The sequence below is a fragment of the Chiloscyllium plagiosum genome, chromosome 40 (genome assembly GCF_004010195.1).
Source record: "Chiloscyllium plagiosum isolate BGI_BamShark_2017 chromosome 40, ASM401019v2, whole genome shotgun sequence".
NCBI lineage: Eukaryota > Metazoa > Chordata > Chondrichthyes > Orectolobiformes > Hemiscylliidae > Chiloscyllium > Chiloscyllium plagiosum.
The window spans coordinates 14,152,233-14,169,702 of NC_057749.1; the positions used below are offsets into that span (position 1 = coordinate 14,152,233).

General features: G+C 37.7%; 1 protein-coding gene across 1 annotated transcript in view; it reads right to left on the bottom strand.

The window, feature by feature from the left end:
- The window catches only part of tspan3a (tetraspanin 3a), a 50,210-nt gene extending 33,028 nt beyond the window's left edge, over positions 1-17,182 (bottom strand). Inside the window, exons 1-4 of the mRNA XM_043680396.1 lie at positions 16,946-17,182; positions 4,245-4,436; positions 2,935-3,009; positions 1,000-1,101 (exon numbers count right to left, since the gene is read on the bottom strand). Coding sequence (XP_043536331.1) covers positions 1,000-1,101; positions 2,935-3,009; positions 4,245-4,436; positions 16,946-17,008 — 432 coding nt within the window. The 5' untranslated portion in view covers positions 17,009-17,182. The remainder of the gene's footprint in view (positions 1-999; positions 1,102-2,934; positions 3,010-4,244; positions 4,437-16,945) is intronic.
- Between the last annotated feature and the right edge of the window lie 288 nt (positions 17,183-17,470).

A 17,470-nucleotide genomic window follows, 5' to 3' on the forward strand; every position in this document is an offset into this window, starting at 1 on the left:
AGGGGGGGTAGGTATAGGACAGATGTTAGGGGTAGGTTCTTTACTCAGCGAGTCGTGAGTTCATGGAATGCCCTGCCAGTAGCAGTGGTGGACTCTCCCTCATTATGGGCATTTAAGCGGGCATTGGATAGGCATATGGAGGATAGTGGGCTAGTGTAGGTTAAGTGGGCTTGGATCAGCGCAACATCGAGGGCCGAAGGGTCTGTACTGCGCTGTATTCTTCTATGTTCTATGTTATCTATCCTGCAACCGAGACATGAAACATCTGCCCCAGACAAAAACTATGGCATTACTTAGAGAAAGGAATGTTTTATCCTGACTAACATCCTCCTTTCAATAACTAAACACAAAACCCAAAACCAAAATTAACTGGATATGTATCTTTTTATTTAATGCTTTTGCCTAACAACTAATGTGCCAAAGGTAATTCATTATGTTAATGTATTAGATAAGGTTAACATGATAAGCCTTTCAACAAATTGGATTTGCATAAACATCTTGTTACAAATGTTTTCTCAACTTGTCCAATATTATGATCATATAGATCTTTGGGTGCTGACTGATGAGCACTGGAAGCAATATGAAGACTGCAATTGTATAAAGAATAATAAAAGGTCATTAAAATGTTCAAGTTAATACACTCAGACCAACAAAAAGTAACAGCACTGTCTATGCATGTAGATCACATGCTCAGTGCAAACCTGACCAGAGAAACAGTAACTTGCCACTTGTGCTTGCTGGCAAAAATCTCCCTCCAGTGAATTGGGGGGTCAAAATATTCTCAAGGCAAAACAACTCGGCTGGGAGAACTAACCAGGCGTGCCCCAAAATAGTATGTAAGGTTGGATGAAGCCTACAGTTTGCACTATGACAGGGAATAATTTAGATGAGAAAAATGAGGCTTTATCATCCAGATTGCATTGCCAAAAAGTTATCAAATTGATGACGCTAACTTCAAAGCATATACAGAAAGTGTGCATATTGTGCAGTTACTCCCACCTGTCTTTGTACATAATCGATTGCACGACTGGCAGCATCTGGATATGTTCCATTGTATTCATTGTACACTTTTTGAATACTATTATCAACTTCATCCTCCACCTGTACAAAACAGAACAAAGTTTAGGCACCTTCATGCTGCATGGATGACTTATTTCAACAACAGACAAAGGGTAAAGTAGTGAGGTTATAAACAATATATTTCTCATTGTATTCAGAAAATATAACCATGAGCATTTACTCCAGTGAATTCAATTTATTTCAAAACTGAACAAAAACTACACCCTGTAGCTGGTTACAACCCAGACTACCTCAAGCATCGAAGAAGTGAACCAGAATATTTATACATTAAAATTACTTTGTAACATTTAAAAGCAATATGAAAGTTGCTACAGAAATGTAACATGATCCTATCCAAAGTGCTTTACTCATTTCACTCTGTGTGCAAAACTGCAACTACAAATTTTTAATAAAGTAAATTCACTTTGCATAATCCAATTTATTACTTGAAATTAATTATGGCTAATAACTCTGGAGTAACTTTTTTGTTCTTTCACAGGATGGAGGCATTACTGGCTAGGCCAACATTTCTTGCCCATGCCTAATTTCCCTAGAGAAGATGGAAGTGAGCATGCCTTCTTGAACCAATACAATGTCAGGTATAGGTACACCTGCAGTGCTATTTTGGAAGGAGCTCTAGGATTACCAAAGCAGATTAGCTTCTTTACTGACTGCCTTATGTCATTTTATTTCAACAGTCTATTTATAAAGCCTCTTTTAATGGCTTAAAGGGTGTGGTATTGCATTAGCCTTACGAAAATTGCTTGCACTCAATTACAGAAAGCCAAACATAAAAGAGTTTACACAATCCACTCAGTTATAAGCATCAATACCATGGGACTCAGGGTTAAACCAAGGAGAGCACCACAGGAGTGTAGAGTTTCAAGTAAAGAAAACAGACAAAATTTACAAAGTTGGTGAAGCTGGCAAACCGTGAAACAATGAAGCAAATGAATCAATAGCTTACTCTTTCAATTCTGAAATCCAAGCTGTAATTATGTGGATCACCTCATGACAGAGTGCCCCACTTTGAAATGAGGGTTATCCAAATCTCAGACCTTCCTTTCACATTCAAAGCACAGGAAAGATAGAGGAAATGCCATTCCAGTTTCTCTATTCAGTGCAATCTCATGACTCGTCATAGCATTTAGCTCCTTACTTTATTTATATACAAATTAATTTTAAAGTTTCAACACCAGTACTGTAAGGGGCAAGAACTCATCTCAGACGGTAATTATGGTGTAATATATACCCTGACGTCAAGTTTAAACTCATCTTTTGCTAGTTTGAACTTGCATTCCCTTGTCCTGCTGCCATTACTATAATAGTGCATTTTTCTGTACCACACTATGAATTTACCCTTTCAAACTGCATTTCAAAGCTGAAAACTCCAAGGTTCGTCAGTCACTCCTTGCAAATTAATGTTATAATTCTAGTAAAGTCTTCTAGCTCTTCTCTGTACAGCATCTGGGGCTTGAAACTCTTGACTGCAAGTAATGATTATAGTTCTCAGGGTTTGGGCTGACCAGAGAGATTATTCAGGGATTTGGATCGCTTGTAATATGACTCAGTTGTATATTTGCTCTGCCAATCTTTACACAAAATTAAAAGAAAGTTTAAGATTTGAACATGTTTCCTGTTAGGATGTGTGTGTGTGGACAGTGTCATATAATTATACAACCAGCTATTTTACTATAATTAGAGGCATTAGATAAAAAAGCTAAATATGTACAATGATATTCTTTTGCCCTATAGCTTTGCAGATGTGAAGGTGTTCTGGCTTTATTTTCCCCTCCTTTTCTTGAAATCATGAACACCCATCTTCTTCAAACTAAGAGAGAATTATATCACATCTAGCGCAGTATATGCATTTACCTTTGCTCTGTAGATATAGCCAAGTACGACAACAACCCACTCTGTGATGAAAACTAATAGGAGGATCAGCACAAACTTTGGGGAAGAAAAAAATAAAAAGAGACTTCAGTTATTGTAGAACAACAGTTACATTGTTAACCTGTGTTTCCATTTGGTTTAATTTATTTACAGGACGTAGACATTCTGGCAAAACCAGCATTCACTGTCTATTCTTAATTGCCCTGAAGAAAGTGAGCCAATTTATTGAATACAACCGAGTGACTTGTTAAGCTATTTCAGAGGTTAGTTAACAAACACATTGCTGTGAATTTAACATCACATTCAGGCAAGACTAGTAAGAGCAAATTTTCTTTGCTCCCCTCCCAAAGGAAACTAGCGAACCAGAAAAACTTTTTATGATAATCCGTAGTCTCAGTCACCATTACTAAGGCTAGTTTGTTTAGAGGTTTATTTAATTAATTGAATTTAAATTTCCCCAGCTTTAAGTAGTACATAAAGAGATAAATAATTCAAGTGGACTGATCAACAGATGTGGAGCCATAACAGCGTTTCAATTACAAATTACATTGCTGCTTGGCATTATTAGACTCAGTAACTTTATGCCAGATTTTTCCAATATTGTCACCAGCAGACATTACCCAGTAACATGAAAGGCAATCTCTCAAATTTTTCACTTGCTGAAGATTATGCAACTGAGGCAGAGACACCAAAAGACCCCAACTGGTGAGGTGTTGTTCAATCAGCAGGGAAGTCACAATGAAGTACTGTCACTGGCTGATTATCTTGATGAAAGTGTACCAACCAGCATACAGAATAAGCTCACATGCAATGTACAGTGAGTAAGATTCTCTGCCAACTTTGACTCATTGACCATTTAATGACTTAGAGGACAGCTGGTATTGATGAAATCATACCTCAGCATGAGTCAGAGATGAATAAATTGGGAGGGTGGGGAGAGTTAACACCTTTATAAAGACAAATAATCAGATGGTGAGACTTAATTCAAGATTTACTTCTCAGATCTATAAATGAACTCAAATGAACAGGCAGCCTGAATTTTTTTCAGCTAAACATCATGGCTATTTATTGCTAATTGAATACTATGTGGAAGAAACAGTAACCATTTTGATGATACCTATTTACAGGGGATTCAAAAGTCAAAAACCCCAGTGAGAATCCAACCAGCTTGAATTCAAGACATATTTTACCAAGATTCATTTCAATTACAATTTTAAAACTGCAGTATTCTACAAGGCAGCATGTTTTACTTTAATTTATTTGTACAGAAATGTCATTTTACACCTACTTACAGTTGCCAGGCCACATTGGCTTTCACGAATCGTGGCACAGCAGCCAATCAAGCCAATGATGAACAGCAGAGTCCCAACCCCAATGATGACAACTGCAGGAATCAGTGTGTACACATCTTCAAAGAAGTGATCATAGTCATCATATGTAATGAAGACGTAGGCCCCCACGTAACACAGGATACCTGCTGCCGCCTGCATAAAAACATTTTAAAATGAATACATTGATTAACTTGCAATTGAAACTTTTTCGATCAACTGTAGGGTATTGCTATTTGGTGACAGGCTCCAGCTTTATTTGGGTTATGTAGCTGACAAGAACGCATAACGCATGACAGCTGTTGCATTGTGGTGATTGGTTTTACAACCAAGATGCTTCTGTCGACGCTTCAGAAGAGAAGTCACAGAAAACCATGGTGTGGGACATGTACACCAGAACGGATGGCAATTTCACCTGAGTTTTAATTAACAATTTAGATTCACAATTACTATGTTCCAGAGTTAACTCTGGATTACTGGATCCATTGGATTTAAATCAACCCAGTAACAAAAACTACTCAAACATTTTGAAGCTGATAACCAAAGAAACTGGTCTGTTAGTAAAACTTCAATTCTTGACTGACCAGAAAGGTTAACTTTGATGACTAAAAAGTTCTGCACTGGGGCAGCATGGTTTACAAAGATGTTTAGAAACAAAAAACACCATAACTTTACAATCCAATCCAATTATGTAGATACCTCACTCAACAATGGAATGATAATATGAAGGGATCCTGGAATGCTTTAAAAGTATATGTCTTTTGTATAAAAGCACCCATTTAGATTGCATAGTGGACATATTTCCTTTGCCATTGGTTCCAAGAAATGCTACTTGCAATCAAGATTTAAGAGCTGTACCTCAGAGTCATAGGGATGTACAACATGGAAACAAACCCTGCGGTCCAACTCATCCATGCCAACCAGACATCCTAAATTAATATATCCCCATTTGCTAACACTTGGCCAATATCCTTCTAAACCCTTCCTATTCATATACCCATCCAGATGCCTTTTAAATACTGTAATTGTATCAGCCTCCACCACTTCCACTAGCAGCTCATTTCACACACACACACCACTCTCTGAAAATGTTGGCCCTCAGGTTCCTTTTAAAAATTTCCTCTGTCACCTTAAAACCTGTGCCCTCTAGTTTTGGGCTGCCCTAACCCAGGAAAAAACGATCTGTCTATTTACCCTATCCATACCCCTCATGATGTTATGAACTTCTGCAAGATCATCCTCAGCCTCCAAACACTCCAGGGCAAATAGCCCAGCTTATTCAGCTTCTCCCAATAGCTCAAACCCTCCAACCCTGACGACACCCTTGTAAATCTTTTCTGAACTCTTTCAAGTTTCACAACATCCTTCCGATAAGAGGGAGATCAGAATTGCACACAGTATTCCGAAAGTGGCCTAACCAGTGTCCTGTGCAGCCATAAGACTTCCCAACTCCTATACTCAATGCACTAATCAATAAAGGCAAGCATACTAACCTATATACCTACACCTCCACTTTCAGAACTATGAACCTGCACACCAAGATCTCCTTGTTCAGCAACCCTCCCCTGGATCTTACCATTAAATGTGCAAGTCCTGCAAAATGAAGCTCTGCATATTTATCCAAATAAAATGCCATCTGCCAATCCTCTACCCATTGGCCCACCTGATCAAGATCCTATTGGACTGAGGTAACCTTCTTTGCTGGCCACTACAACTCCAATTTTGGTGTTATCTACAAACTTACTAACCATACCTCCTATGTTCACATCTGTATCATTTATGGAAGTGACTGAAAGGAGTGAACCCAGCACTGATCCTTGTGGCACACTGTTGGTCACAGGCCTCCAGTCTGAAAGGCAACCATTCGTTATCTATCATCAACCCAGCGCTGTATTCAAATGGCTAGTTCTCCCTGCATTCCATGAGATCTAACCTTGCTAACCAGTTGACCTTGAGGAATCTTGAATACCTTAATGATGATGTCCATATAGATCACAATCATTCTGCCCTCAATCGTTACTACTTCAAAAAAAAACTGAATCAAGTTCAAGAGACAATTTCCTTTCCAAATACATGTAAATCCTGTCTCTCAGGATTCCCTCCAACTTGCCCACTACAATGTCAGGCTTATTGGTCTATAGTTCCCTGACTTTTCCTTGTCGCATCTAAAGGTTCAGCTCAAATTGAAGAGGAATTAGGAAGATAGAGGACAGGAAGAGACACTGGCAGATCTTCTGACTGATCCCAAAAGCTAATACAGTTGGTTCTGATATAACGTAATAGTTCCGTTCTCATGCAATCTTGCATTATAAGAAAATTGTGCAATAGCAAAACCATTTAAACACATGGGGCCAGAATTGCGTTATTGCCAACACAGGGAAGGAAAGTTAGTGTTCTACAAATAAATGTCTAAAAGCTTCATTCATGTTAAAGCCAATTTGCTTTGAAGAAACACATAGCAGAATTGACTGTCTCATAATCACCTATTCACTTAAAATGCCTACATATTAGTTGCTTAAGTTTTCCACAAGCCTTACAAGTTTCCCCATTAGCTAAACAGATGCCTCTCTCCAAGAACAAGCTTGCATTCCTTCAAACAACCACCTTAAATTTACTGAAATTATGGATAGTTACAAATTTTGAAGCATTTAAAACCTTCTTTCAAGCATTCCCTTCCAGAGTCAACTGTCTGTTCACTATTTCCTCAGTTCAGAAATGTCTTAAGGGATATACGATTTGATGGACCTTTTCTGCAGATCTGATCTTGATTAAGGATTACACATTTTTTTACTCTGGTACAACGACTTGATTTAAACTACACCATTGTATTCAATGCAAAATGAAGTTCTGCAATCGGCATCAGGTTGAATCACTTGAGCTGGGTCACTGAAACCACTGGTTCCCAAGCTCTCTCTCATTGCAGGCCTTGTAAGCATGTGCAACAGAGCCTCCAGGTATCATGTTTAAATCCTTATTTATTAATTTAGTACACTAAGTTATTAATACTAAAGTTGAAGAGCAATGCGTCAACACTAAGGCAAACCTCAAAATCAACAAACAGGTCAATTCAGTGACTTGGGAAAGACTGAGTTGTGAGGAAGAGATTACCTGGACTTGAGACGCATCAAAATCTCAGTTTGGACCACTTCAGATTGCAGGGGGTTAATGTCTATAGCATATGTTATCCCATATAGGTAAGCAACACCACAAACTTTTTAAAAGGCAGTGATGCCAAGTCATATGAAACATTTTATACTCATTAAAATGGAAAATTAAGCACTGTGAAATGCAGAACTTTGGAGGCATGATACAACCAAATTTCAAGAGAGCCCTAGCAACTAGAATGCTTTCCATGTTGATAGTTGACAGAACCATAGTTTAAAAGATGGGAGCTTGTGGCACTGCACTGACCTTACAGCAGGACATTCAGTTAATGTAGAGGTCCAACTGCAATTTAACAAACTGGTGCACAGACATGCAGGATCAGTTCCTTGCTTTGATTTGCAGCTAGTTATTTCACTGCCAGATTTACATAACACTTCAGGCATTTTTGTATTTATCAGGTGGATGAACCACATTCATGCAGTTGGCTGCCTTTATACTTTGATAATCAAACAGAGCTACTACAGTATTTTACATTCTGTTTTAAGTGCCAATACAATTAAAAGATCCAAAAGATTTCCAAAAACCTTTGATCACATTGTGTCCCATTGTGAAATATAGAAAATTTTGAGTCCATGCTCTGTCAAAACTCAACGATAATCACTCAAGGCACATAAACACCAACATGATCACTACTACGTGGAGAAAGGAAGGAAAATAAACTATGTTTGTGTTAACGGTCAGGCCTTTCTTGGTCCTTAAAATTTTTTTAGAATTACGGGATTTGTAGCATAGGTCACAAATACTGTAATGTAATTGTTCAAACACATTAAAGCCAATTCGCTTTGGAGAAACACGCATTATAGCAGAGCCGACCGAACCATAATCACCTGTTCCCTTAAATACCTACATAATAGTTGCTTAAATTTTCCACCAACCTTACAACTTTCCCCATCAGCTAAACAGCTGCCTCTTTCCACGAACAGCTTGCAATGCTTCAAATTCCAACAACCTTTTAAAAAAGTTACTGGGGTTAAATTATGGTCAAAAAGTGTGGTGTTGGAAAAACACAGCAGATCAGGCAGCATCTGAGAAGCAGGGTAAATAGACATTTGAGGCATAAGCCCTTCATCAGGGTTAAATTATGTATGGATACAAACCTTGAAGGATTTAAAACCTTCTTTCAAGCATTCCCCTCCAGAGTAAACTGTCTGTTCACTATAATAACAGTACCCACTCTTTGGAAGTACCATCACTTTAGTTCAACTTCATTGCCACTTACAATTCTTGATATAGTATCTACACAACATCTCATTTACAACTGTTCAAGTTATATTGAAAATATTCAAAAAAGGTGCCTCTTAACAAAACAATGGCTCCATGCTAGGCACAGAATAGTACTCAAAATGACAGGATGTGGCATTAATCACCAATGCAATTTGTTACATTTTCACAAAGTAGGTCAGACTCAGAACATGAACAGGCACAGTTTCAGTCAAATGTACAAAGTACCAGGATTTTCATTAGAGTTAAAACAGATAAAAGGACTCGTGACATGAGTAATATGCAGTGTAAGGCACCTGCTCATCCACAAGCCTCAGAAGATAAATCTTTATAACATCCAAGAGGTTTAAAGTCAGAGTGCAAACATGGTATAACTAGAGCAATTTGGTATCAAATTACTACAATTTCTTTCAATAGCCTTTGGCCTAAACACAAACTTAGGATTGGCAGTGCCAGCTTTTAAAGCGTTAAGTTATCCATTTTCCTTTCCACCATAAAAAATATCATTTTGAGGGAGGGTAAAAATGATTCCCAATTCAGTGATCTCTATTGGAAAACATTGCAGGTACATATGGAAGAGAAGGGGAGATAGGTGCAGAATTGGAAGGTATTTTGGACAGTCTGTTCATATTTCCAAAAGCACAATGGGAACACCATGGTTCAATTAAGAAAATTCAATGTTTGAAACCTAGATTTTAGTAGGAACATGGAATTAATCTGTGGAATTTCTCTTTAAATGTCTACTTTTCTGTCCTGAAACAATTAACTCTTGCTAATTGATACAGATCTATAACGATTGCAGCCAAGTTATCTCACCAATATAATGGGCATGTGTCAACACTCAGCAAGATGATCAGTATCTCCCAGTTCAGTTCATGCCCAACATCTATGCACACATTTCAAGAATGAATATCAAAAGCAGGAATGATGGCCGATGTTTCCTGTCTCTCCCCAGCCTAGAGGAAACTGACAAAACATTGCTCAATGTTAACTCAGCTAAGAGTAGAAATAACCGGGAACAATCAGCTTGTATGTTTTATTTCAGAGGGCAAGGCTCCAGAGCACAGCAAAAGCTCGAATTCCAAACTATCCCACATAGGTGAGATATTCGTGAAGATAAGACATTTTCACGAACTCAAATTCATAGTGATATTCTGTTTGGACATCAGCATCAAGCCCTCCCAGCCCCAATTCACCTCCAATAAACTGTTGAACAATACTGGCTATCAACTGGTCAACTGACAAAGACAGGCAACTACCATGAAATGATATACAAGCATTAGCAAGTTCAAAAAATGGAAAATACAAATATTGGACAGCCTAATGACTGTGTACAAACACATAGGTGTGGCATTGAGCGAGTCATATTGAGAATTTAAGTTTAATGTTCATCTGTCCTATTCCAAAGAGAAGCAGCTACTTTAAAGTAGAACCATACTGTTCAGTTCCCAGCAGTTTTGTCTATTAACTGGATGGGCAAGTGCTGGAAAGGCTGAGTTTAAAAACACATTTTTAGGGTGCTTGAGGGATTAGTGGCAGGTTGCTTTTTTGAATTGGTATGTGCAAAGATGGAATCCCACAATAGTGTCCTAAAGTAGGGAATTCAAGACCTGCCAAATCCTTGCACACCAGAATGAAGACAAAAGCGCCAGCTGCAACTCTCCTCCAAAGTCAATTAGATTCATATCAAACATCTTTGGCCTGCACGCAGCCAACTGGGTGATATTAATGGAAACATACTGCACCATTAGTTGCTATACTGTGTAATTTTGTCTAATGATGGCCATTTAAGTAGTTTTTTTTAAAGAGCAAAAGATGGCACTGTGCTTAGTTTTATAGGGATCTAAATTTGTAATAAATAATTTACTTGGTGTGCTGAGGCACAAGCATACAACCAGAGCTCCAATTTAGAACTATACTAATCATATTTATAGAACAGTCCAAAGAACATATTAAAATTACACTGCCACATCCATGCATTACAAATAAGTTTCAAAGCAGATATGACAACTAGACTGAGTCAAACTTCACATCAGTACTAGAGGTCCAAAATATTTCCAGCAAATGGACTATTCCTTTCAGAACTGCATAGCTGTAGACATGCCCAGGCAAGCTCAAAGATGACAGCAAACAAAAAGCTTTGCCTTTCAGTGTCATAAAATTACTTAATTTTATATCATATTCTAGGGTGGAAAATACTGAAAAGTGTGCCATAACAAATCTGATTTAAAAAGACTCTTTTATATTACGTTGGTATCAGCAGATTACACGGCATAAAGATGGTCTTCCCAGTCCTTTGGGCTAGGAAAGCAGCATGGATTTAATACTTGGTTTTGGCAAGCAAATTCATGATTATTGGGATAGCCGGCTTATTTTAGTCAAATAAACTATCTTTGCATTAGATCTCTTGTAGGTCACATTTCACAATTTTGTAGTTTATTCCAGAGATTCAGAAAATAAAGGAATTGTTATAAAGTTGACTATTTAGTGGTACCGTATTTATTAAGTGTGGTTCCAAGATTTTTATTACCATTTAGGGCAATAAATCCACATTCTGCCAAAGTGCCCACTCACCACACTCTCACTCATCCCATAAAATTAGGAAACAACTTTGGTGCTAAATGACTAAAATTTGCTATCAAAAAAAAACACAAACAGGTTTAATACAAACTAAATGTCTTGATAGAAGAGCAATTTTATCCAGAGCAGGGCTACAGATCAGAAGGTCTGAAAATTATTCCCTAGACGTTGCTGCCTCAACAGCTACTGGTCTGACTGGTAAGACATTGCAAGGGATATCAAACCAATTTGAGAACTTCTTGCTATCTCAAAAATTAGCTAACTCAACAGATTAGGACTTGACTGCACAGAAGTATAAACATTGAAAAGTACAATCCTCAGAAAAAGACTTCAACTATAGAATATTACTAGCTTGCCTTCTTTAATTGGAATACTGGGGAACATTGAGGAGAAAATTGTTTTTCAATCTTAGATGCATTCAGCCTACTGAAAATCACATTTATCTACCTTGCTAGCTTATAAGTTGTCAATCCACAAAATCAATGTGGTTCTTCAGGAAAATGTGAAACACTCGAGAAAACCTGATGAGGAAAATTAGGATTTAAAAGTAGGGAAGGAGAAAATATGAAAAAATCCGTAAAATACATCAACACCGCGCAAAGCCTTGATCAGGAAATACTGTGGAATATTAGCTTTGGACCCTTCAGCCTCTACCACAAGTAATGGTTAACTTTTGGGCTTTGATTCTGTTAATGTATATTTTCAAGATTTTCATGCCAAAATCTCAAATGCAATAGATACAACATATTACAAACTAGCAATTCAAGTTCCTAGATCTCAACTTGATTTTTCCAGTTACCCAGAAACAAAGATTACCTATAAAACATTCCTAGAATTACACATGTACTTGGCTATCAAGAAATTTATGCCAAATACTGTATAAGCATTTGGAAGGACTGCTATTAACCAAGCATACTTATTGAATGCATGTGAGCCCATGCCAATGTTGAAGGAAAATGGAGACATACAAAGCTGAGCTATGAGAGGTTAATGCTAGCTATTTTATGAGCAAAGATTTCAGATCCAAGTGCCATGTGTGGGATACAAACATTGATGCACAGATGTGCTCTAATAAGATATGTTGACATCTAAATTAGTAGTACACAAGGAACAACTGCAAAAAAAAAACTTTATTCTTCCTGTCTCACATCCACATGGATCAGTTCCTAACCAAAGCAAAACAAACTCCATTTGACCACATTCAACTAAGTAGTCTTCATTACTTAATACTGGATTGATTTTCAGTCAACATTAGTACTTTATGTTAACTTGCAAGACAAAGAAACTAGATTTCCTGTTCACTGCCCAGAAAGGAGAGAACATGAGAGATTTACTAGATTAGTTCCAGGATGAGACACTATAGCTGGTCAGTCACAAAGCTGGGTACGTCAAGCATCTGCCTTTAACAGGGACTTGTGCATGGAAGAGAAAATAATTATTTCCTACTTGTACTACACAAACTGAGGTTTATGTATTTATATCTCCAATAATAGCACAGACTGCGCATTCAATGCCAGAACTTCGATTGGAAGCCTTATCTCAAAATGCCACAGTCATTCATCTCACCAAAACATGAATTTCACTGGAGAGAAAGCTATTACATGGTGCAACACAAGTCACAAGTAAACAATTCAAATCAATTATCAACCTCAACAGATTTCATTCACATTATAAACACAAAATCTGGAGCCAATTAAGTGTCAGAACTAATTCAGAAACATTTTTGAATATAGAGAAGAACACTTTCCTGTTTATAGCAAAATGCATTGCACAGCTATGATACAAAAGAACAGTGAAAGGAAAGCAAGTTTCCCATGAAATTTCCACACATCCTTTTCTTAGATAAAGAAATTATTTTTCACAATTTGTAAACAATATAGCATGTAGCTCCTCATTCAGGCTATATTTCATACTTTTAACTTTCATTTCAAAGAACATTTCAAGCAGGAGCATTTTGTTTTTGTGTACTAATCACCCAAGGGGATCATCAAGTCACAAAAATGTTATTAGTTTCCATACATTTCTAACATACGTAGATATGATTAAAACTCAAAATGAGGCAAGAACAAGGGCAGCCCTCTCCATATATTTAGATGCACAAAAATAAGAAAGAAAGAAACAGGACAAAATAGGACACAGCAATCTGGACTTTGAGAATCAAATTGCCAGCACTCGAGCCCCACCAGAGCAGAAAGTGACCCATAAGGTTAATCACCTCTGGCTTTTAAAAGTTGCCTGCTAAACACAAATCACATCATTCTGAACAATTGCAGTTTTAGGATGCAGACATATTGAAGCATCAACATTTTTAAATCAGTGCAGATTACTGAACATGCCAAAGTACTAATAATAGCAAATTTAATTCATAAATATAGTAAGAGAAAACTGTACCCTATACAAATCTGCATTTGATCATAATTAAGATAAACTATTGGCAACAAAGAAAATAAACAGGCAGATGTTATACTAACTACTGGACTCATACAGCATACATGACTAAAACAAAAAAATTAATAGACACCAAAGTTTAATTCCTTATTGGATTCTATTCATTTGAGCTGTCACTTACTAATAGCACAAAATCCTCTTGACTATGCATGCTGTCATTCTGCATAATTAAACATCACGGTTAATCTGTGGCTGAAGCCAGTGACAAAAGGAACTGTCTTGAGAAACTTTACATTCAGTTATTAACAACTCAACAGTTGATCCAATATATAATGGGGTAATTCAGACCCGAAGAGAAATCCTGTTATGATTGCTCAGCAATTTCTCAGCTGAAGCAGCAGTAGCAGGAAGGAGACAGAAAAAAAAAGTTTGCCCTCGAGTTAGAGTGGAAATATTAGCAAAATTTTGTTGTTGATCACTAATCCTTACTAGAAAAGCAGGTATAACTGCCAGACAAGCTATTTACATCCTGAGCAAATATCTTGTGAAAACTCAAGGTTCATTGTAAATAGTGATCACCTGTGCCACCTAAATGCCAAAGAGCAATACAGACCCTTAGAATTATGCCCCTTATAGGGTCATGGGGCACACTGGTAGCATCTCTAGCTTGGGGCCAGAAACTCCAAGTTCAAGTGCCACCTGATACAGAGTTGTGTCACAACATGTTCAAACTAAAAACGTGAATTATGCTTCAGTAAAGACCTCAAATGTAACTACATGATCAATACACAGAAGCCAAAATAACATTTCAAATGTAGAAACAAAAAGCACTAACTCTAAGAAATCATAGTAACTGCACAGAAATTCATAGAAAATGGTTAGAAGTATCCTTTCCTCATGTCCCTGTCGGGTATCACAGGGTGTGTTTTGATACAAATGTCAGATGAGTGACAGTTGTGCATGTTTATGCTTCTATAAAAGTTTTATTGTAATTTCATCCTTTCTCCATTTGACATATAGGAGTCAAAATATCTATCTACAGCATTTTGTAGCAGTAAAGAATCTCTAAGTGAAACATGTGACAACTTTCACTCATATGACATTTTTCACCATAAACACATCAATGACACTTTGCAGAAACACACAAACCATTACTTCAAGGATAAAGCAACTGCAATTTGCACAAGGAATAATCAATACCTGAAATATTCTACTGGGCAAGTACTGGAATCAAAATCACAGGTCATTCAATAGGAAGTTCTGGAATCCCCTCCTTTAACCTCTCTACTTCTTTATGATGCTCCTTAAAACCTATCACTTCAGTTAGAATTTTGGTCATCTGTCTACATACATCACACAGCTCAATGCTAGTTTTTTTGACAATGTCCTTTGCAAAGCACCTTTTTCCTATGTTCCTTAATACAGTCAATTGAAAATAAACATTCAACACAGGATTTAAAACTTAAACTAGGAACAAACAATTTAGTTGCAACCACCATTTACAAAAAAAAAGTATTCTAAACATCTTACATACTTTGTGCAGAAGGTTTTCATAGTTTTAATCCTGAAAGGCCGTTATCTAATTTTGACCATGTTCTCTTGTGCTAGACTTCACCACAACTTCCCTTGTAATCTTGAAACGTTGACCAAACTAGTCTTAAATCTTCTAAATTTCAGGGATTGCAATGCCATTTTTGTTGCAGTGTTGAAATAAACCAAAAAGGTTTAAATTGCCAAAAGCTGTACTTAACATTAAAATTAACATCTGCAAGGCATTAAATTCAGTTTAAAGACACACAAGGTTATAACAATATACATTTAAGGGGTCCCTTTTTCTAATTGTATTGAATTTAAAGTTAGTTATATATTCAGCTTAGTAATAACTTTAGAATTTATTTCACTTACAATCTCTTTTCACATTTGAATAAAGAGGCTCTGCATTATTGAAGCCTCTCCAGAGGCACTGAATACAGTAGGACACTGTACCAAATTACCTAGTAACTGTATCTAACTTGGCACACAAATCGTTTAAAAAGCTGGCTGGAGTTATTTTCATCCTGACCTCTCATACTCCCTTTTCTTCTAAAAGGCTTTAGTAAAGAAATCTTTCCAGTGATTGCAGATTATCACTCATAGCAGAAACTCATACATAGTGCAATCTAATCAAACTACATAATATTTCACTTATGTTCCTTTCATCAAATTCTTTTTTTGAAAATACCTAAAAAGCCCAGCAATAAAATAAACCAAAACTCTTGAAAGTTGGACATGAAATAATTTAATTTAGAAAAGAAAAACAATTTTATTCACAGTTAAAAGGGACAATGTTTAAAAAGACATTTACAAAGGTTTGTCATGCATCAGACAACTCTGCATAAACAAACAGCACAAAAAGCAGTCTAAAGATGGTGCAGTAATGCTTTTGTGTCAGAAATTATCTGGAATCACCTGCAGTCTTAAACAAACATAATAGCAGATTAGGGTTAATCTGGCAGTGTCTAATTTAGTGGCCTGCCTTTGAGCCAGGAGCCTGGATTCAAACTCCCTCTGCTTCCAAGCTATATATTCTCATATTTGAACAGATTGAAAAAAAAAGATCAGCAGATAAAATTAGTTAGTGGGCATGGTACTATAGTGTCTTTATGTCTGGACTAGTAACCTATAGGCTTGGCTTAATGCTTTGGAAACACCAGCTCAAATCTCATCGTGATAGTTGGGGAATTTACATTAAACAGTTTACATCTGAATTTGAAAAACTGGTATCAGCAATAACGACAGTAAAATTATGAGCTGCTGTAAAAAGAATTAGCGGCAGTAATAGCCGGTTTGAGCCTCTGGCATTGCATAGGAACGTATTTAAAGATAAAATTAGGAGCTGCCGAAATGTAGATAGTTTAATCAATTTGCGTTATGATATCCATTCCAGAGGCCGCCTCTCCGATAACAGCCTTTCCTGTTTTGATGTAGGTATTTTTAAAATCAGAGATACTATGACACACACCGCGGGGGCAGGCGGGATTGAAGCCAGGTTTTCCTAGCCCTGAGTTAGGGACAACACCACTGCGTTACACGGTACACCTCCTGACACCATCCGCAGCAACACAACAGGCCAGTGCAACCTAACCCCACGCAGCGGAGAACCACCCTCGTTGCCCCTAACGACTGCATTCTCAGCCAACCAGACCGATCAGCTCCATGTCAATCAACCAAACCCACATCCGGTCGTCAGGTTGGGTTGCGGGAGCGGGCAGCCATGGAGACGGCGCAATTCTTTAGCAGACCCGGTGAGCCCTTTCCCTTGACCTACTTACCCAGAATATCAGGTTTAAAAACACCAGGACGGTCTTGGACGACGTTATCCCACACTGACCCATCCTCTCCGCTGAGGCGTGCTGATCCACCCTCGACAGCAAACGCCGCTTGTCCCGTGTGTGGGTCAAGAAAGCGGCCTACACACCCTGAGCAACCAAACTGCCGCCGACAAGTGCGGACGATGGCAGCCGGAGCCGGCACCCAGCTGGCGCGGCCACGTGACCCTTGCCTGCACTGGTACACGTGACCTAAACGTCATCAAGGGATTACGTCAGTCATTTCGGCGAGTGATAAGAAGCGTGCATGCGCACTCTGGGAAGTGATTGTCACATGGTCCTCCAGCAGGGTCTAATGTTGTGTGTTCTCTTTTATCAAGTTTTCTGGTGGCTTTGTTTCTTTTTTTTTGCCCCTTTCTGTGTGCTCAGTGAATACTTTTTGTTTCCATATATAATGAAGCACACACAAATTTTTGTACTGTGTTTATAGGTTTTAAAATTGGCTTCAATTTTCAGTTGGCCTTGAAC